The sequence below is a fragment of the Mastacembelus armatus genome, chromosome 22, assembly GCF_900324485.2.
Source record: "Mastacembelus armatus chromosome 22, fMasArm1.2, whole genome shotgun sequence".
Lineage (NCBI taxonomy): Eukaryota > Metazoa > Chordata > Actinopteri > Synbranchiformes > Mastacembelidae > Mastacembelus > Mastacembelus armatus.
Genome location: NC_046654.1, coordinates 9,925,142 through 9,948,506, shown reverse-complemented (window position 1 = coordinate 9,948,506; position 23,365 = coordinate 9,925,142). Strand labels below are relative to the sequence as shown.

At 39.4% G+C, this 23,365-nt stretch overlaps 1 protein-coding gene across 1 annotated transcript; it reads right to left on the bottom strand.

The window, feature by feature from the left end:
• Positions 1 to 3,096: 3,096 nt before the first annotated feature.
• On the bottom strand, positions 3,097 to 17,965 carry grhl1 (grainyhead-like transcription factor 1). The gene is made up of 16 exons (XM_026309809.1): positions 17,800 to 17,965; positions 15,332 to 15,521; positions 15,005 to 15,078; positions 14,325 to 14,458; positions 13,999 to 14,234; positions 13,320 to 13,402; positions 12,831 to 12,984; positions 12,606 to 12,717; positions 12,161 to 12,255; positions 10,042 to 10,285; positions 9,443 to 9,570; positions 7,716 to 7,744; positions 7,391 to 7,476; positions 5,493 to 5,578; positions 4,852 to 4,916; positions 3,097 to 4,451 (listed from the first exon to the last, which is right to left on the bottom strand). The coding sequence occupies exons 1-16, from the start codon at positions 17,817 to 17,819 to the stop codon at positions 4,337 to 4,339; spliced, it is 1,851 nt and encodes a 616-aa protein (XP_026165594.1). The 5' UTR covers positions 17,820 to 17,965; the 3' UTR covers positions 3,097 to 4,336.
• Between the last annotated feature and the right edge of the window lie 5,400 nt (positions 17,966 to 23,365).

Here is a 23,365-nt window from a genome sequence, read left to right as displayed (position 1 = left end):
GAAGAGGCACATTCTGAAAAAAAGATAATACTTTACTATTGTCGACATGTGACGTTCAGATAGGTCACTTTCAGAAAAAAGAAGCCAAAGTAAGTGGAGCTACTGTGTGTGAGTTTTCTTACTGAAAAGATAAATGATTTTGTCATGAGTTTTGGATGCCATGATGCTAATTTGACCACCAATGTATTATTTATAAATGGGGGGTGGAGTCAGAGTCATGACCAATAATTGCACATTCGAAGTACATTGTAGAACATACCAAAGGAAAGCATAAGCTTAAATGCGACTCTCAATCATTGTCAAAATCTATTTGATATGAACTATGATCATGTGGTACAAGGGCACAACCATTGTCAGGCTGACATGTGGGAATACCTTTCATTTCCGGTTCCTGACAAAATCATATAGTATTTTTAAGTACTTTATGTGTTTATGTAGTTTATTTTTATGTAAATAAATCCTGACAACAACAACAGATGATGTTGCAAACCACCAACATGTGACTCCACCCTCTCCTTCTAATCTGGAGGAGGAGAGGACTCCTCAAGGATCTGGCTCCTGATTGGTCGGAATGGGATTCTAAAGTCTAAAAACTGTTGCTATGAGACCCTGACTCCAGTGCAGCAAGTCTGATGTCTGTTGTCATGACAACGTGAGGAACAGGAGGTAGGTTTGAGGGCTCCCTGGAGGAGCTACCCAGGAGATGGTCTGAGCATGTGTGGAGCCTAATGATGAAGGCTTGGAAATCTGTGATATTAAATAATGGGCTTTAACTGAGGGGGATGTTATTCTGCCATGGGTTACCACACAATGACATGATAATCTGCACTTACTGCAAGATCGTTAGTAGTATAGTGAACTATTTTTGTTGTCCATTTTAATATTTTCCTGTGATTGCTTGACAATAGATGAGCTTATTCAGTGGCCTGTAACTGCTAACTGGTTGATTATCAGAGTAGAGGTTGGTCCCCACTCCATTTTGCATTCATATAACCTTTTGTAGTATTGTCTATGAAAGATACTGCCAAATACTGCAAGTGTCTTGGAAGAACACTAAAAGGTCATAGTGTAACTGTGTGGGTACAGCATGTGTCGATTTTCAGTGGCAGATTATGAAGATCACCTATTTGCACTAGCTGCACAATGAATAATAGAGGTGCAATGCAAAGACATTTCATACTGGTATGTCACCAAGTCTTCAAATGGTGAGCAAAAAATAACCAGCAGTAGATTTTTTTTTCATTATTTTGAAGATTGTGTCTATAAAAATTTCTATGAATCATCCAGAAACAAACTCACATGCTGATTCAATGAGGACAAAGCAGACGTTTGTGACTAAGAACTAAACTGAAAGTCTGTATTGTTGTAATTGCAAGGGTAATTTAAATACGCATAGAAAGGAAATATAAGAAATCTAGTTTAAGAAACTTTATACGTTCCAGTGGAAACCAGTCAAAGACCTATCCTAATATGAGCGTCGAGGGCAACATTATCATGAAACTGTGAAACTGTATGTGCAAATGTTTATCCGGACTTCGGCCTGATCCAGATATGGAACAGGATGTATCTAAGAGGTCACTTGAGATGGATTATAGGACAAATGTGTTTAGTTTTCTCAAAGTTGAAAACCAACTTGAGCTGAACTTCAAAGTAGGTCACTCATGAGCTTGCGTGCCAAGATTATGCATACTGTCATCAGAGCATGGAATCTGAATCGACAGAACTTAAAGTGGTGCAGAATTTAACCTCAGAAAAGTCAATGATGTCAAGCTGCCGGCAGCTTGATAGGTTGATTAACCATGAGTCATCTGTTTTGACTGAATGTCTTGTGACTCAGCAGGGAGTGAACATCATTTACATGTAACTTCATCTGACGTTAGGTTATATTCTGTTATCATATGGGTCCATTTATATTTTGTTACATGACATGGCACAAACAATAAATCATCTATACCAGCAAAAAAAATCACAGGAAACAAAGAAGAGACACCACGTGTGGAGTCACCTATACAGAGGAAGAAACTGCATCTTGACACCAGCTGTGGTTTTAAATAAGGATGTCTCTGAAATTATAGAAGAAATGGGGAGAATGAAAGAGATAGTAAAGAGAGACAAACCACTTGGCCTTGCAACATTGACCTGATTGGTTATTTAAATTAGAACTAAATGTGTCTTCAGGTCATTCTGGTCCTAAACACCCAAACTGTTACTAATGTGAAACAGCTGACAACAGTATCACCTGACACAAAATATCATCACAAAAACTACAAATGGCCCATTTAACATATTTAGTTACCGATATGTTATATTCTACAAATTCTACTTTATATAATTTTTAAATCAAATTCAATTTATTTTACACCCAATCAACAACATCAGCATCTCTGAGCCTGTACTAAATAGCTGAGGCTGATGGCCATTAGCTTTCTATGTACCAAATTACTAGACAGTAACAATCCAGACCTGTGCCAAAAGTTGTTACGATTCGTTGTTGAGAGAGCATGATGGTGTAACACATTTAATGCCAATCCAATCAACAGGTGCTGCCACTCAAAACCACAAATGTCAACCTCACGATGGCACTAGAGGTTAAGGGATCACCGAGGTCATAAAAGTTTCTGGGATTGTTGAATTGCTGCACAAATTATAATGACAATCCATCTGATAGGTGTTGAGATATTTCAGTTGCCAGCATGGCTAAAAAAATAATATAACCAACAGCTTGACAGCAAATGGGAGCCTACTTTTATCAGAGGGTGTATGTAGGAATCTGTGGCCAGGTTTCCGACAGAGCAGCTTCTCTGCACCAGGCTGTCCTGTCAAGCCTGTTTCCTTTCCACAAGGATAGAGTTGATGCCCAGACATCTGTTCCTGTGGACAGACAGAAAACACTGGCACGGGCACAGTTAATTTTCAACCAGACAGACTAGCTATTATTTAATTAAACAATTTCATACCTAGAGTTTATTGTAAGATCTAAGTTTATAAGTGAAACACAATAAAATAATTCAAATGGTATGAGAGAATATGAGTAAGAACCAACCAAAGAAAAAACAACAACTGAAATATAAGCTACTGAAGAGCTTTTATTGGCCATCAAATCCTTTACAAAAAAAGAAACAATTAAAAACATGATAATAACTTTTTGCCCTCTGACATGTAATGTTCATAACTTCATATAAAAAGGCAGAATATTATATTATTAGGAATAATAGAAATTTGGATATATATTGTAAAAAAAAAATTACCCACATCCATTCTCTTAATAAATATATACACAATAAGTACTGAGATACAAAAGGAGGGATCATAGATCCTTTTTTTTTTTCCAGAGGATATATACAACATTATTTCCATTTTAAAAAAATCTGTTTTATCAGTTAATATGTGTATATACTGTTGTTGTGACAATAGAGGATTTTTTTCTGAATGCATCTGTACTTAAATATCATATTGCACTTCCAGAACAGTCTAAACTCAAAACTATCCTAGACATTCATTGACCTATTTCATCAACAGTCAGAAAACTACTCTACGGGTGAAGGGTAGGTGTTTTAGCATTATCATCAATATATTTGGTAACACTTACAAAAAGGCCAATATTTCAATTGATCTAAGGAGAAAAAAAATCTTTAAAGCCATTTCATTCATAAACAACATGTATCTTATTGTTCAAAACACAACAAACATTTACAATAGTGTATCCTAACTAAATGATGGCTGAAGAAAGTTTTACACACTAAATACTGCCATGTTGTTTAGTATTAATACAGGAAACCCACGGGTTCCATTTACAATTTGCTGTCTTCATTTTCTGTACTAAATACCTTAATCATCAGTGCTATGGCTTTAGGAAGGGAAAGATGAGCCGTTTCTCCTCATAAACTCCAAATATGTGAAAAACAGTGCTGCTTGCGTAGCATGAGGTATAGCACCACCGCAGTCACTCTGCACATTTAGAACAAAATTTACAAAAGTAGTAAGCACTAATATTTGAGCTGCAACCCATCTTCTAACTATACAAAACCAAGATGTCGTAACAATCAGGATGTCCTCACATGTAAAATGCCATGCACAATGAAAGTTTTAAAATGAATAAAAATGTATAACTTACATCTCTAATGATAGTGTCTATTAAGAGCTATGGCTTTTTAGATGTCTATTTTGGGACTTTGTTTTTCAATCTGTGTTTTTCAATCTGTTTGCCTGAAATACAGAACCAAGACAACATGATGTATGTTTTAGATCAAGTCTGTAATCTCTGCATAGCTACACATGTAAACCACTGGTCCTGATGGCACCTCTGTTCAGGATGATGTCACCTGCTCCTGTCCAATCAGATCTCAGTGAGGGTGAGTTTGTACATGCCGCCCAACTCCTCCATGCTGATCTGGAAGGTGTCTTCGTTGGAGTAGTGTTTGATGATGTTGTCATCCATGTGGACTAGAATACTGTAGTGAAAGAGATGTGGGTGTTATTGTCTCGTTTACTTCATTGTCATCCCAAAAAATGATTTTGGTTTTAAAGCTGCAAAGAGTGGAGGACCAATCCTGATGTTTTTTAATGTAAAAGAAGAATTAATAACATTACACTTTTAATATTCCACTTTTAAAGGATTACTTGTTAAGCTGGGAAGATGAATACTGCTCTTAGTTTGCATCTTTATTATTTGCATTTTAAAAGAAAACTATAGCAACAGCTTCATTTGCATACTAGAGGTAAAACTCACATACCTGAGGTATATAAGGAAAAAGATGGATTGTCATTTCTGTAGTTGGTAATTAATTTAACAGGTTTTCTCCTTCACAAAGTTTTAAATATAGTGTGAATGTGTTCATCACTGATACTCACCCTTTCTTACACTTCTTATACACCTTTCCGACCTTTTCCAAAGGCAACTCATATTTCTCTGAAATCTGATTGGAAAAAAAATATAAATCTCTTAAAATATGAATGAAACATAAAAACAAATACAGATTGTGCACGGAAGACTTGCTACTGTTTCTAATCAAAGACTTAACCTCTTTTAGTTTCTCAACTCGTTACTGTTACTGGACTCCATCTGTCTTCATAAACTTAAAGACCCATGAAGTTGTTTTATTTTACACCTGTGTCTTTTTTTTTCTTAGATTTCCCTTTGCCTTTTAGATGTCCCCATTTCCACTTCCTCTCCCTCCCCAGGACACCTCCACCTTTTTTATATGACCGTTAGGCCCCTTCTGTCCCTATCTTGACTTTATGGTCCTCCTGGGTCTCTTTTCATTAACACCTACACACTCTCTATGTCTCTTTCCCCAGTCCACTCCTTGTTCTTATGTTTCCCATCATTTTTTTCAGGGTTCTGTCACAGCTCAATTGGTCTGTTATTGTCCTTTAGACACAAGTGAGAATTTGGTCTCAGGCTGCAGCATGGAAGGCAGAGACCACCAATATTAATGAAAATAAAAAGCAATGTAAGCCATTTCTGGTTCAGTAAAGTGAAGACAACTTACAGCTTCCACCAGGCCTTTCAATGTGGGATTCTTCAGCATGAGGGCATCAAACACCTCCTCTGTCTCCTTGCGCACGTACAGCAGGACTGTGTGGGGAGAATAGAGAGAGGAGGAATGCAGGCGTTAAAGCCAAAGCACGTATGTTCATTGATTAGACACAAACCCAAATGCTAATCTGAGCTCTGACAAAAGTCACTGATAGGCACAAAACATGTATTTGCATCAGACCAAACAGATTGTTTGCTGGTTTGAATCATTTGTGTGGGTTTGAGGATTTGTGGGCTTACTGCATTCCTGTCTTATTCTAAGTAGTAAGGTTCAAGCACATGCACACATATGTTAAATGCATTAGTACATTTCTCTCTCTCTCTCTCTCTCTCTATATATATGTATATGTATCTGCAGGCCATTTTAAGAAACCCCCATGTTGGCACACATCCAGACTCTAAGCAATGGCACGGGGCCCAGACAAAGCAGATTTATCATCATCAGTACTGTGGTTCTAAAGGACAGAGCCACCTCTCATTCACTACACAGAGTTTCCTCAAAATAGATCAAGCTCCAAATAGCTTTTCTCATATTGTTTTCCAACATGTTTGCAGGAACTGGTGATATGTTCGGTCTCTAAATAAGGTCTCTAAGATGGGGTCTATTTAGAGACATAAGTTTTCACTAGCTTGATCCACATCTGTATATGGAATAAAACTAAAAAAGAAAGAAGTGAAACCATAAAGTCTGTGACTGTATGCTGATGTTTGGCTTCGTACTGCTATGGTTATTGACAGGCCACAGTTATGCTTCGCTCATTGTGGGCTTGAGCAGCCATGGATGACTGTTTGAGAACATTTCAAGACCACCAGAAAGCTGAGGTTGTTCATTTGAGATTGTTCAGAGGCTTTAATGGCTATAAATTAATGTTAAACAAAAAAATAAAATCAAGAAATCTGAAATAATATATAATATACAACAAAACTGAGTATGTATTTGCATCATCTTAGTATTGTATAGTTATAATATATAATTATTGTATATGGTTTAAGTTGTGTTCGTTTTGTAAAAAGGATTAGATAGACTACACTGAAAATATGGACAATGTTCAACCTCAGTGCATTAAAAATGATTTTATTTACAATTAAAAATAATGTACATTTGTCTGACTGGTAACTTTGTGCATAACAAACTACCACGACAATTGCCTGCAAAACAACACTGTTGTGCGGTGGAAAATGAAGTAACAAGTTTCATGATCATTTATTTTGATTAACTTTTGCAGATATCTGCTTTGCTGAGTTAGTGTTAGCATTTTGCTAATTATTGGCCCGTTAACGTTGTTGAACTCACATTGAACTCACATACTCATACACGCACTGTACATCATTTTGTGTGTATCTCAGTTTTTCTTGAAATCCCTGAACATCTCATCACTGTTAACTGAAGTGAGGCCTGTTTAAAACCATCCACTTCATTTTAAAGCATTTATTTATCTACTTAGCACTGGAAAAATATCTGTGTGCCTATGAATAGGATATAGAGTAAAGGTCATTGGCTTGTTTGCATGTGTGTGCACGCTTGTTTGGTCAGTGGAGGACTCGGGAACATGTGTGTGTTTTGAAAGACCTGGAATAATCACATGGCCCAGAGAGAGATAGTGTATGTGTGTGTGTGTGTGTGTGTGTGTGGGGGGGGGGGGGGTGTAGTGCCTTCATGGGTCAATGACAGTAAACACACATCCTACACGTACATTCCTGTGCACACACTTTTACACAGTGATTTGGCCCCAGTGAACGACCCCTGATCAGCATGTCTCATCATTTCACTACAACAAGAGCACACACACACACACACACACACACACACACACACACACACACACACACACACACACACACACACAGTACCTTTCTTTGGTTCCTCCAGCCTCGGCATCTTGTTTGTGGGAGAACCAAACTCTTCATCACTGAAGGGTAATCTCTTCATGCCTGAGCTGCAGCAGACACACACGAATCACTACTTAATAAATGACCTTAAGAACCAGCTAGCAGATTATACAACACACACGTGCACACGTATGCACTCAAAAGCTCATAGACATTTCCTAGAAACAGCGCAAGTATCCTTGCATGTCTTTAAATGGGAAGATGCCAAAGGTTGTTTTCAGTTCAAATCAAGTAAAAAGCAAGTGTCAAAAGAACACGTGTGAAATCAGAGCTTCTGTGAACTCACCTGTCCTCACCATCTTCTGCAGAAAAAGGCTGCAAGAAAAACAGAGGCAAAAATTTACTCAAATGGAACATAAAAAATAAAAAACAATACATAGGGTTTGCTCTGAAGTGCTAATAATATCTGCCATAACTATCTCATAGTGGGGTGTCAAATATTCATGAACATGCAGTTAAACATAATTTTGTCTACAGTATAACCTGCAAAGTGTAACTGCAGAAACTTCCATCTCCTCTAAATCACTGTCTGCTCAAAGCCAAAGGTTTCCTGTGTTCAACTTATTTTTCCTTCATCACTGAGAACTGTCAACACAAACAAATCTGCAGCTGTATGCATGCAAAGGCTGTGCAGATTCAAATGAAGAAACAATCAAAGTGCAGGTCTGGACTTTAAAAGAGGGTCATAGGTTTGATTTTTTTTTTTTTTAAATATTAAAATCAAAAGGGAAAAACAAAAAAAGGAAAAAGTATTTTTTACTTTAGTTGCTGTTTTTGAAGCCTTTTGTCCCAGACCCGTATTGATTTCATGTGTTTCCCTTAATAGAAGTCTATTCTGAGAGGGAACCTAGTAAACTCAGGGTTTATCAGAAACAGTGATAGCACGGCTCTGTGCAGTTCAGTCAGGTCCAGTGACAAAGTCAACACCTAAAATAATCTCCTGCCCATCCTTCATCCATGGAGTTACACAAAAAGAGAGTACATTTTTGTTATTTGTGCTCAGCTGGGACTGTTCATAATTTGACCAGCAGGGGGCAGCTAAAGTTAAAAAATAATGAAATTTCCTAATGGGTTAAATTCCTTTTACCTGCTGTCACTTTCTATATAACTAAACCAGCTTATCATACATGTTCACTGACAGAAAAGATTTTGAACAAAGCCTGAAACGCCCAACTGATGTTTTCTTTTCTAAATGAAACGCTCAAACAAAGCTTGAAATGCCCCACGAACACCACCCAAAATGTGTGCAGGCCAGGTGTACATGCACACACACCCACACACATCCCTGTAAGTCAGGTCACATGTTAGAGGAACCAAAGCTCAGAGTCCAGTTTAGGAAGAGATGCCTGCTGCTTGTCAAAACCCATAAAAACATGACAAACGTCACACACGGCACAGCCTTGCACAGGATAATTAAGTTAAGTTAGTTAAGTTATTTACCCTTATTAGTCACACAATGGGGAAATTGCACAGCAATGAACACACACACCGTGAACACACGCCCGGACCAGTGTAATAATGTATGGATATGAATATGTGTATGCATATGTTTGTCTCCTGTCTGCTAAGTACAGTAACCACATGCCAGTAACAAAACTGCAGCTGTCCCTCCTTATTAAAATCTACCTGTTTCCTTTACCCAGGGCTTAAGGTGGCAGTGCAGGTAGTATGTTCTTAACCCCCTGGTCTGTTTCAAGTCATTGGTAAATGATTCATAATGTTACTAAGCAGGCTGAAACACAGCCATCAGTATATAGGACTCCTATCAGAGCACAAAACCAGAACGTTATGTTCCTGCCAAATAGTAAGCAAGCAGGTCACTTCGACCCAGTTGGCTGCTGAGTGGGAAGAAGCTGCAACACAAACTGTTTATAGACCACCTAAGATGCCATGAGTGGTACATAACAGTAGCAAAAACATGTTCAGTCCCAGAAATGAAATACAAGACAGGTTATGTGCTATATTAAACAGAATTGGTGATATCAGAGCTTTGTGCCAGTGATCTGCACTCACGTGGCGCTGGAAGGTGGAGAAGTGAATGTCAGGAATAAAGAGGACAGGCTGGGTCTCGAGGTCATTCATCATCTTGAAGATGGTCACATCGTTGCGTTTCTGGATGATGGGAACTTTGACATCCACAACTGTAAAGAGAGAAAGATCATGACGGGAAGTCATTGTTAAGTCTATTCATGCAGAAGGTCATTAAAAAGGTTTTAAACCTATTTTTATAGACTTTTCTGGGCTGGGCTAAGTTGGGGGTCTGAAGCTAAAACAAACTCAAGGATAACCACAAAGTTATGATAACTGATAACTCTTTTGGTTCACCAGGATAAGTATCTACATTATTTGCATAAAAAATTGATAAGTGAAGCTTTAAGAGAAAGAAAGATCACCTTATATGATTAAATGACAGCAAGTTTGGCTTTGAGCAAGAGATATTTTCTACATGGCTGCATGTTTTCTACTGCAGTCGTGTCTGAACTTGTCATTTTGACTTTGTCGTGTGAAATGTGACGGCTCTTATCACTACGTTTTCTTTTCCAAAGGAAATCAGTGCATGTCGATGTTTAATCATTGTGAAAACACACTTAACACAGTCCTGAGCGACTCACAGGTCAGGCCAGGGTTGAGCTCAGCCACCTTCCCTTTCCGGCGGGACTGCTTCCTCTCCTCATCTCGGATCTTCCTCTCAGCTCCTTTGTCACAGAAGACTTTGATCTGGCAGTAGGCGCGGTGGATGGGCTTGTTGCTGCGGTTGTTGTAGCTGTAAGTGTCAATCTGCAGGTTCAGAGGAAGACCTTTCACCCCCTTTTGAGAGGAGAAGTCAGTGCTCAGACAGTTGACAGAGATGAAGATCTGTGGACAGACAAAGGAGGAAGAAAACATGAGAAAAGTAACATGAAAACATCCAACTACACCTGTACAAAATTGAGAACAATTAAACATCGAAGAGAAGACAAGATTTTTAATCTAAGTGTTTTATCATTTATGTAAGTGTAACAAAGGCTTTTCTGCAGCAGAGCCCTCGACTGTGAGTCCATTCAGTGTTCTCTGTTGCCCTCTACTGATCGACTTCAGTGATCACAGGCTCAATGTGAAGATGCTCCTTTGTCCTCCTGGTGCTTGTATTGAAAACAGGTTATCATTGTGTCAACAGAACGCACTGTCATAACAGAACATTTGAAACACCAAATAGAGGGGGTCCAAGGTGAGCATTTGGACATTTAACATTTGAACACAATCATAAAATCACTTTACATTCACATAGACTGTGTATTAGTTTTATTTTGGGCATTTTCTATTTTCTGTTAAAAGTTAAATAACCTGCCCTTTAATTATACTATGATACTTATCATTTTTATAGATGCCTGTGTCATTTTTTAATCATTGGTTTGGTGTTGAAGTCTCAAAATGATCAAGAAACTTACTGACTGATAAAGTATATCATACTACGAGGGCTGAGGGGACTTTAAAAGATAAAAAAAAAAATGCATAGACTGTGCCAAAAAAACGTCGACGATTCCTGTTAGTTGCCCCAGAGCAGGTACACATAAGGGAGGGGCTGCCCTTCGCAAATACATGTATGCTGCAGGGCAATCACCGCCAGGGCAGGCCACACATACACACATCTTCATCTGTCATCTAAAACACCACACCAATGAGGTGCTCAAACAACCTGGCGGGGCAATGTTTCCAAAAATACACACACAGTGAAGTCATGAACACACACAAGGATGAACATCCTATGGACACAGGCCTCTAGTCATGAGGCAGTTGGACCCACATCCTGGTGTGTGTGTGTGTGTGTGTTTATTTATGTTAAGTGAAGTCTACAGTGAGGAGGACGCTGGAAATGAACCACGGAACCATGTTGTCTGTTTGTTAGCCTGTTAGTCGTCGTCCATCTCAGGTTGATGGTGAAACCGTGCAAACGAGCGCCATGAGGGTCAACAACAAATAAAAGACCAGGAGTGAAAGAGAGGAAAGCTCCTCCTCTCTGTCACCTTTCTGATCCGTTGGACACGATTTGTCAACTGACCAGTCCTGTCTTCGTCATCCCTGTGGAGTTTCCTCATTCCTGCACCTTTTGTTGCTTGTGTCTGGCGTGCAGAAATACCTTAACAAGCAGCGCTACAATAGAAGTGACGGGCAGGTCGAACCAGTCAAGAATGCATGTAGGCATAGCGCAGAAAATCTCTTACACAGACACACATTTCCTCTACGCAGCCTGACTAATCACCCATTGGGTGGGGGGGTGTGGACATGACAGTATCTTCACTCTTCCATTTAAGCCCCTATTTTTTTCTAACGACTGTTTTGGATTGAACAAAGTGGTTTATGATCACCAACAAAGGGGTGTCAACACCTGACACCTTATTTCTGGTCTGTGGTGAAAACCACACAGGGTCTTAAAAAAATAGGAGCAGTCAATTCTTGGCTTAAGGGTTTAAAAGTGTGGATGTGAAAAGTTCAAGGCTCATATTAAGAGTTCAAGCCAAGGAAGTGCATGGAGACCTTGGATCACCAGTGATCCTGAGAGCCGAACGTTATAGTTTTTACAAGAACACTGAAGCCGAAACAGCAGCTTCTATGGACCCACATTGGATTACTTTTATTTTTTTTATGGCACGTTAAAGCAGTCTTTTGATTAGATAGCATCAGTTAGTTGTGAAATTGTGTGTGTGGATGTGTGTACATGTTTCATGTACTGTGGATGTTTTACTATCTTACTTTGGCCTCCTCATTGGTGTCCCAGGTGAAGGAAATAGCATTGTAGGAAATCTCCTCAATGTTGCCGATGGTGTTGAAACTCTCCTTGTAATCAGCTGAAATAACAACAAAGAGTTTACTGATCAGGTAAGATACAAAACGTGACTAAGTATCATCAAAAAGCAACTTAATTCTAATTAAATCAAAAGAAAGACGCTTAAGAAATCAGAAAAACTTGAAGAAGAAAAGGGTTTTTTTGGTCTCGTTACTGTTGGAATCTGGAGGTTTGTAGAGGCTGCACACTTACAGTTTAACAGCCAAACTCAACTGTCACAGCCAAACAACACGCCTTTCCTGGCAGCGACTGCTAAGCTGCCCTTTCAACTCAGCCTGATCCACGTTAGAAACTAAACTCTAAGAGGCCTCGGCTGTAACTGCCTGATTTAAGTCACTCATCAGTTCTTACCGATGTCGAGACACCTCTGTTTGGCAGTGTGCTGTCTGGAGTGCCAGTACTTCCAGTGTTTCAACTGATCGTCTCTGCATTTCTCCTCTCCAAACACCACCATCACCACACTCTGGAAACAATATTATACACACAATGACAAGTTAATGTGTTTTAATGATATTTAGCACACGATTACGGTCAATAAACCTGCGTTGTTTTAGATTTTCTATCCTTCTTTCTTACCCTGACTTTGGTGATGGGTTGCTGCATGCCTTTGGTGTCAATCTCCCTGAGGGTAATTGGGTAAAACTGGCCTTTGTTGAGGTACGTCATCGTCCCATCACCTGTTTTCTGACGGAGAGACTTGGAAGCCTCAAGAGTGTACTCAAAATTATTCCTAAAATAAGGAAAAGGGCAGGATCCAGTAAGTATTAAGAAGGAAGTAAAACTTCACAAACTTCTGGGATATCTCTGCATTGATAATAAGAAAATTTCAATTAATTCATGTCTGATGTGAGACAGAAATAAAATAGCCAGTTAAAACTTAACGGGGCACACTTCATTTAGCTAGAGTAGGTGAATCGTGACTTCAAATCAGCGTGGCCAGATAACACTCGTGCAGATTCTTGTCTTTCACACGGAGGGGTGTCTGACATCCCCCCCAGGCGGTGGTGTGTCAAAAGCTGAATGGTGGCGTGGTTGTGGAAGTCGGGCGGTGGGCCAGCGACTTACCCCGGCACAGTGTCAAACTGACTGTAGTCCTCGGGCGTCATGGAGGCCATACGTAACTGGAGATCCCCTGGGAAGGAAAACACCTGCAATGCAAAGAAAACACAGAAAAAACTCAATGAGACACAGAAACACCTACTTTCACTTAATTTAAAATGATTCATTTTATTTGTCTCCTGTTATAACATACCAAAGGAATTGTCAATATCTTTAAGTATTTCCCCTTAGGGATTTTTATCTCTTTTCGTGTAAGTTTTATTAATTCATTTCCTTCATCCCATTTATTTTTGTTCAAATGTCTCTATGATGTGCTGTTAACCCCCCCTCACCCACTCCTGTACTGGGGTTTTGTTGGGCTACTCTTTTCTAAGGTAATTCCCCTCTAGGTTAAAAAGAGAAAGAGAGAGAAAGGGCTTTGGCTATTGTAAGAGAAAAGTACAGCACTTTATTGTGTTGGTGAGACAATGGCATAATAACACACTGGCCGCTATTTTGGCATGTTCAAATAAAACCGGGGAAGGCTAAGCCCACCGCTGGCTCCATGGGATCAGGTGAATATCCTATTGTCTGACAGAAGAGATCTGAGAGAGAGGAGAGGAAAGCGAAGGAGAGGAGGAGGAGGAGGGGAGATTGTAGGGAGAGCATTAGTGGAGTTTTGAGAGAGGGGGATCGAAACACTCACCTCCTGGGAACCTTCCTTGAAACTCTCGGAGAAGGTGGAGTCGGGGGGCGTGCGGGACTGAGTGCTCGGGCTGAACTGGACTGTGTTGTGGGTAAGCTGGCGGTCAAAGCCGGGCACATGGTTGTCGGTTTCGTTGCAGTTGTTTGGCACGGTCACTGAGAAGCCGTGGGCAGGCACCTCTGTCTTGACGGGTGGGTAATTTGGCATGGTGGCAATGGAAACTGTGACTGTCGTGTCTGAGTAGACAAAATCAACAAACTCAGAATTAACTTTTCTCTGTTTCTTAAGCTCCTTGTGTCAGTTTCTGTTACTGACTCTGAACATACCTGGTGAAGGGAACTGGGCCCTTTTGTCCTGAGCCAGCTGAAGAATATTGAAGGGTCCCTTCAGGACCTGGATTCGGCTCTCCATACCGGCTTCTTGCAGTGGAGCTATGGAGTGTCCAGGCTGGATCTGGTGTCTGCAACACATTAAGAGTCTTTTCCAGCATGTTATGAAAAATATGATATTAAACTATAATGATATTAGATTATTATATGATTATATATGATATTAAACCATTTCCAATTAATTTGAAAGCTGTCGAGCTAAATTCTTCATTAGCCTTATATTTAATGTACTGTACAACTTCTGCGATTGTCTAGGTTGTTGATTTCAGTGAGATTAGTTGAGGAGATAAAGAAAACCTCATGAGCCTTGTGTTTTAATGCAAACTAAAAAACAAAACATATAGAAATATACAAGGTAAAAACAAGGCAGGTTTCTTCCTCAAAAGTCTTTTTCTCTCATCTGAGAAAAATAAATATGTGAGCAGATTTAAATAGATTTTAATAAATGGGCTTTTTAACCTGCACTTTACAAGGTTCGGCTCCCGTGTACATACAAAACTCCAAACAAACAAAACAAAATAATTAAAGAGCCTGACCCTCCCCATGCCCTTCTTGTCGTAGTTCCCCTCTGCTTTTATTTTTAAGGGGGGTGGTATTAGGTGAGGGCTGTTGTTTACCTTTTGTTGGGATCCACATCAGAGACCAGTGTGTCTGGCTTGCTCTGGGGTATTGTTCTCTTTTCCCTGGGCACCTGTATGGGAGGGTAAACACAGCCGCTCAACGCCTGACCACATCACACCCAACAACTCAGGCCACCGTCCTGTCTACATGGGCAGCTAGATTAGTTACATCACATAGGCTCCGCTACACAGACGTCACTTAATGGTCAAACGTCAGTATGAAGAGAGGTCATATAGGCAAAGATTCAACAAAGGAAACTATGAAATGTGGAAAATTTTATTCCTGCATGGTCAAGAAAGTAATGTCTAAGGTTTCTCAGATACCTTATAGTAGTCGTAGAGCAGGCCAAGAGCTGCAGCGCTATCCTCGTCTCCATTTATGCTCATCATAGCCTTGGTGGCGGCAGTCAGTGGGTTTTCCAGAAATGACTTCCAGGCTTCATCTTCTGTGGTGAAGGAGCGGCGCTGACCACCATAACCTGGCTCGTTCTGGAGAACCAGGACCGCACGCTTACTGGGGGAGGACAGGGTTTTCTAAATTACTGTCTACAGACCACGTACTAAGATATCAGTGCTGTTATTAATGCAGAGATCTGCTTACAGGACGTCATTTAGATGTATGACGAGGACGTCAACTGAAGGCATTATATCAATAAAAGTGTATGGGAACTACTTTTCATGTTTAAAAGAGGAAAAAAAGGGTTTATTGGTTTCTCCTCAAGCATTCAATCAGATTGATTCTCCTCACTGACTTTGTACAAGTTCACAAAGCCAAGACCTAAAATCACGGCCTCGTTCAAAACAGACAAACAGGTTTTTAGACGGAGAGCTCATGTAGATGGCCTTTATGTGTGAGACCTGTTGTTCAGGCTTTTCCATGATTGTGCAACATATCTCAGCCATCGAACCACCGAGGTGTCTCCACTAAAAAGATGCTCTACAGGCTCGTCCAGTGTGACGACTCTGGTTCGAGGACTCGCTCATTGGCTGAGACATTGACCGCGACTGACGTATGTGACCAGGCCACATTCCTGTGTCTTAACAGCACCTTGCTATTGTTTTCGTAAGGAGACCTGTTTGTGAAAAATAATCACGAGTTTTTATGCACCGCCTGCATCTTCTTCCTCCTCTACCATCTTTTGAGGCCTTGAGAGCTGCTGTTTAGTAAACAGCACAGAGTGGGACCAATGCAAATACGCCATCATATGTTTTTGTGTGTCTCGCCTGCTTGTAAAGGTTTAAATATATTAAATAATAATATATTAAATTTTTTAGGCTCAGTGAACTCAGGCGAACATCTTCAATTTAAATGGAAACAAAAATACAGCATGTAGTTTCACCAACTGGGAAAATATTGAGTGTTTAAACAGTGAAGTTGCCTGTTTACAGTAAATTTAAATGTTTGCTCAGCTTCTGTTTATATAGACATGTCAGGCCTAATGACTAGTGAAATCGTTTGGTGAGCTCTTCCTATTAAAGTTTCATCATTACCTTTACTTGCCGAACCTCAACAATACATCTCCAATCACCCCTCTGCCACAAACGGGTAGTTATGATAAAGTGGAAATGGACGGGCTCAGTTTCCATGTTGAGTATCTACAACAAATGCAGCTTTTTCTCCTCTCAATGGTCCAAGCAAAGTGATAATTAGTAATCCTATATCTAATTGTGCTGTTCATAACCAGCAACCTGATAAGATCCACCATTTACAGGCAATAAAACTCTCAGGAAATGTAACCCATTACTAAAACAAACTGTTCTTCAGACAGAAATGTAAATTAGATTATACTTGGAGAGAAAGACGTCAGTAGTGCGGCATGAAATTCACAAATTATATATATATATATATATATATATATATCCCATCTATGCTTTTCTATGTCAAGTTTAGAAATGTTGCATTTATCTCTTTAATTTGTGATTCATAGATTCAACACTTTAGAGTAGCTCAGAGTAAAATCCACTAAAACCTCATATAGCCCTGTGCCTGCTTACATTGTGTTAGTAGTCGAGCCAACGCCTAGCAGGTGTACAATTTCACCCCCCTCAAAAGTCTCCTTGTCATTACACTCAAAACAAACAAAAAAACCAAAAAAAAAAAACACATATATAGACTAATCATCTCTCTCAACATACATAAAATACTTTCTATATATGTTCAAAGCAGCTGTTGATCAACTCTCTTGCATATAAAAAGCATGTGCAGAGACAGTTCTCATCAGATGACTGCACGCTGCTGAGGTGCAGGTTTATTCCTGAACAAACACCATTAACATGAACATAACTGTTAGAGCTTAAAGCAAAATCAAACACTAAACCGCCCATCGCTATCACGGGACAGTTTTTTACTCTAACAGGCGCCTCCGCTCTCACGACAGGTGGAGATACACCTGTACAGGCTTGAACATGACAGGTGAAATAAGCGGAGTCAGCCTGGGAAACTATGAGAAAGTAATCGCTTTGCCTCTCGGCAGTCAGACTCAGAGTAAACGTACCGTATGAACAAGGAGAGATAATAATCCTAATATAGTAATGCTTCAATTCTAGGCAAATGCCACTGGAAACTTTTAACATTTCAGGCAGAGGCTGCAGGTCAGAGCTGGACCACACTTTGACTTCGGCTCTTAAAATCCGTCTGTGCCATGAACTTTTTTTAAAAAAGTGCAAAAAAAACAAAAACAAAACAAAAACAAAAAAAATTCCACAAAAAATATTTAGTGTCAGTATTAAAAGCTTATACTGACAAGCTGCTTGTATGTGCAGGCTAAATGTGAAGAGTCAGGACAACTTACTTGTCATGCTCCTGTGACATCTCGGTCGGTCGAACTGGACTTTCTAGTTGGTACTGAAAATCCGATCCGTCTTCTTTACCGTGGTGAACTCCGCCGCTAACACTGGATGAGGGCCGCGGCAACAAACAACGTGTCCCCTACTGAGAGAACGGGTTTTGTCGGCTTTTCTCGCTTTTTGGGGGCAATGCTGAAAAATTGAGGCCGGTTTTACCTGTGACACGGCCGCGGATTGGATTACAGGTGGATGGGAGGGCGGGGTCTCACTGTCAATTACCCTCTCCGAGGTCGTGATTGGCTCACCTTGTGGCCTACCTGGAGCTGTCGATAGTCTCGGGATGAGCCAGTGGAAGAACAGGGTTTAACAAATGTTATTTTAAAATTGGGAGTGAATGACTAGGGGGGGATGTATTACTGAAAAACACACACAGGACTGAAGGACTAAAGGCAAAGAAAAAATAAAAATAACTGAAGGATTAAAAACTGGACTGTTGAAAATGAGTCACAACCTTGTGAAAAGCACTGGAGAAGTTTATTTTCAACACACCCCAGGGGTTGGCTGCTGATTTACAGACTGCAAAGGAGGAAGATCTTTCTAGCAAATAATCACTACAGCATTAGGTGCAGATACTGTCTGAAATAATTTGCATGTATGGACTGATTATTGCTGCAATGCAACTTCAGCTCTGCCCCCCAGCAAGAAGCATTTCAATCATTTTTATGCAAGGTAACACAAGGCCAGAGGTTCCTGTGACACTAGAAACTGGCTCGGTTTATAATGACAAAGATGATGCATTTGAGGGAGAGTTTCATTTTTTCCACATCTCTCTTAAAACAACAGTCTGCACAGTGAAATAGATAGTGGCCATTACAAATTGTCTTGATGTGAAGCTTCCAGTGTAAAAGGTGGGAGACAAAAGACACACCCCTCACTCTGTGTAAAAGTACATTCAAATATTAGATGTATCTGGGTATTTTCTAAATAGTCTTTTAGGTTCAAAGTTAAAGATAGAGTAGAAAAATTGAAATCTTATTGAAATAGATTGATGAGTCTAACTTCCAAAATATCCACGAACTTGGATCCTAAATCTGGTTTTCAAGCATGCAGACAAAATGTGATATCACATTTTCAGTTTTGCATCCTGTGTAACTGCAGGTAAACCCTTCTCATTACTTTATGGATAGTCCCGCCTGTGTCATTGACAGAAAGTCCTGGAGGACAGATAACCATCAGCCTGCACAGCTGCAGGTTAGAAACAGGCAAATTAGGCCCCGGAACCTCCAGAATAATCAAAAGCGTGCAAATGAAATGATCATTTAACATGCAAACAAATGGGGAGGGGGACTGGGCTGGCACTGTTAACGGCTAACAATCTGCATCCTGCAGGAAGGAACACTGATGTTCACGTTTTTTTTTTCTATGGACGTCTGGAAAAGAAAGTGAAAAATGTATGAAAATTTCAGGTGCTTATCTATCTATCTATCTATCTATCTATCTATCTATCTATCTATCTATCTATCTATCTATCTATCTATCTATCTATCTATCTATCTATCTATCTATCTATCCTCTTAATAATCCTCTGCAACTCATTTCAATTAAAACCCTAATACAAACACACATTTACAATAAAACTCATAAGCCCAAGATGAAAAGAAACAAACAGAGGGGGCTTAAAAGATGCTATCAGTTATATTGAAGGTTTCTCCTCCACAGAGACAGAAAATAACGTAATTCCCCTCCCCCCCATTCACACACACACACACACACACACACACACACACACACACACACACACACACACACACACACATTCAACCTCCTGCTCCTGGATCCTGGTTTACTGTTTATTTATCTCTATGGAAGGACACCTGCTTCTGCTGGAGCTTGTCTGCATGAACACTGGAGGGACACAGGATAATCTAATATGATAGGGAGGGATGAAGAGATGTGTGCGAGTCTGGTTTTTGGAGTTCTGTGTGAGGATGGGAGTATGACAATGAGCTGACTCGACAGGGAGCAGAGAGACCAAAGACCCACTGAGTTACTCTCAGGGAGTGGAAGATACAGTAGATTTACAAAGATAATATCCTCGAGTCAAAGTACTAAAACATCCATTCGTTTTCTTCCCTTGGGGAGTCAGGTTGTTTATTCTAACAGTCACCATCCTGGGGGGGTCGGACAGTAAAATTAGCGGCAGGAAAGAAGAACAAAACATTCTGCAACACCAGTGTCACCACCTTTTTTGTACTTTTCTCTAATCTTGGCTTTTTTAATTTTAATTCTTTTGGAGTTAAATAAATGAAACCATCTGAAGTGATAAAGGACATGAGTTTTAGAAATGTATTTAGTCTCAAGGACAAAAGACATATCATGCAGATGCACTGTCAGTTACACGTTTTTAAATTTTCTTCAGCTCGATGCTGATAACAAAGATCTTTATCGGTGCCTCTGCTGGTGCAGGAAATCTCTCATCAGTTAAATCCATGCACAGAAATGCAGGTATCACTCTTGACAAGACTCTCTACTCTCTACTGAAAAGTGTGTGAAGTGTTTGATTTGTTTATGTATTGGTTTTATTATATAGTTTATATGTCATAACTCCCTCTTCACTTGTTTTAGACGTCCCTAGATTGTTTACAAAAAAAGTCCTCAAAATGGTCTGTTGTGGATCTGGTCTTGGGTTTTGTTTTTTTACACTGGCTCAACATCAAATTCAGAATGAAATTTAAATTTGTTACATCATGTTTAGACTCAGACTCAAAGTTGAGGTTCCTAAACTTTACACCTATTGGCTTTAAGATCCTCTGGCAGCTTTGGACTAACCAAATAAATAAATAAAAATAAATAATAAAAGGAGAACTAAAGAATACGATTAAAAAAATTTAAAAAAAAACTAAAAAGAGGACATTGTTTAATAATTCCCTAACCAAAACACATACCCAGGCCAGGCTTGCTGTAGTTACTGATGTTCAATAGCCCGAGGGAAAGAGATGATCTCATGAGTGTTTTGGAAGAGACAGAGAGACACTGAGAAACTAAAACTGCTGTAATAAAACATACACAAGTGAAAGAGCACAAGTCAAACATGTGCAACGAGGAGCATTTCCAACAATTTCCAATGACTCCAACCCTCCTGGATGCTTTGTGTCATTGCTGTCATTTTGAACCCCCCAGTCCTGTCTCCCACCATGCTTTCCCAACTCCGCTCCCGTCTCCTCCCTTATCCCAGAAAACAGTTGGCTTTTAACGCTGTCCCGCCTCACTCAAGGCATTTAACTGGGATGGAAATAAGATGCAAATGAGTCTCCACTTCTGCAGCGTGTGGGTACTTGTCTGAGCAGCTAGAGCTTGTAACTGTACTGAGGTCTGAGGACTGAGTCGCACCGGACTGTCAGTTCAGTTGCAGCTGACGTTTGGGAGCTCATGGTAAAGGACGCTGCTGTTGTGTAAACAGTGCAAGAGCCTATATGAACAATGCAGCCATGTTGTAATATGTTTGAAGATTATTATCACATTGTTAGTTACAGGGCATATATGCATACAGAGCAGTTGAGGTTTAAAAGTGATGGGAGCTGTGCAAGACTATTATTTACATCCACTCAACTTTAGCTGGAGGACACATGAGTCTGATCAACAAATATTCTTCTATTGACATTGTGGGATTGTCTTCCTCGTGTGTAACTGATTACTTGTTGCCTTTGCTATTAGAGCATGATCGACTAGGACTTACCCATTCATCCTTTTTATTTAAATCCTCGATAAAACAGTTTTAATCAGGAGGTGGATGTTTCAGAGTTGAAGAGTCCAAACGAATTGAGGGTCACAATGTTTTTGCAGCGTTTTGCTGAGGCCAGGGTTAGATGGTATCACACTGTTTCCCACTGATGACAGTAAAAACAGTCACAGACACTGAGGGTGTGGCAGACCCGCATGCTGCTCCATGATTCCTAAAACACTTGTGCTAATGCAAGCACACACACATACACAGACTCAGAAGCAAATAGCCCAGTGCTTTTGTTCAGGTGTTACTGGAATCTGGGATTTGTAATGGAGTGTTTGTGTTTGTGTGTTTTGCTTCACAACACTACTCGTGTTTTAGCCCTGAGCTGTGGATATTACTGACAATTCAGGCTAATTAAAGAGACCGTTATTATTCACAATATTAGTATAAGATGGACTGGACTGGATTAAATTTTTACTGCAATGTGCTGTGCCTCATGATATTCAGCAATACATCAATATCCTTTAAGTACTTAAATAATTACTGAGTCACTGAGGGCGTTAATTTGATTTGAATTATTTTATTAATTACTAGTATTTTATTAATTATTATTATTGATTATTAAAATGTAATTAATTTAAAATAATTCCATTTTAATATCATTGTATTTATATTTATACTTTTGAATCCTGTGGAATTAACTTGTTTTTCTGCATTAATTTGCCATAAAATGTCATATGATCTTCATCGAAGTCACAACAACAAACACAATGTGCTAAAGCAGATAACAAACAATTCTAATTTCTCCAGGCTTTATTGAACACACCCATTAAACCTTTACAGTTAATTAAACCAGGTAATTTCAAGAGGTTTTTCTTGCCAGTTAAATGTGTTTGGACAAATGCATGTTTGTGCAAACAAGCAGAGCATAAAAATGTTATTTTGACTTGATCAAATAAGTTTTATAACTAAACTAAAAGTCCGTGCTGCAGTATGATTAAACTTACAATACAGTCAAGCTCACTTGTACCTGAAAGAGCTGAGAGTTTGTGATGTAGCGTCAACTTTTTGCAGAAAAGAATAATAGTTGGTCAAATCTGAGAGAAAGTTAGTTGACAAAATGTACATTTACAAACCTGATCCACTAAATGTAATTAAGATTGAAGAAAAAGTAATGACTCATCCTGAACATGCAAAAGAGAAAACATTTTTTAAAAATCTGATGCAACCAATTGTAGTAACAGTCACCAATCCTTCATTCTGTGAAATCCTTGCTGCCATAAATGTGTCATCTATCAGTGCATGTGACTTCAAGTTGACTGAACCATTTCTTGAGTGATGAGAAGATGATCTGTGAACCGTTGGGATGTGTGTGAGTGTGGGATTCAGACACCTGACAGATGAAAACACTGACAGTAACCTGAGCGTTTTATTGTGCTGCAGATTCGCAGGCCCAGACATTTCCATGAGTAAATCTAGAAGGATTTTGCAGGCAACAGACACACAAATTACACTGAAAACAAACTCTATTACAGCGAATTAAAGACAAACATTTATTCTTTTCAATCATTTCAATCCACCTTTTCTCTGCTGTACGAACTGTACTGTACCTGTCTGTCTGACTACTTTGATTCATGCTTAATCCCATAAAAAGTGACACGTTATTAACTGTGTTGTATTTACAGTCAGCTGTAAGACTGAGGTCACACAGCACTCCTGTGTGAACACCTTAGTGCACTTTTATTGGACATGGGAGATTTTGTCACTGTTACATAAAGAAGTGCATTTCATAAAAAGATGATAAATGTATCTGCAGAAAAGAAAAAATCACTATTGAGTTTGAA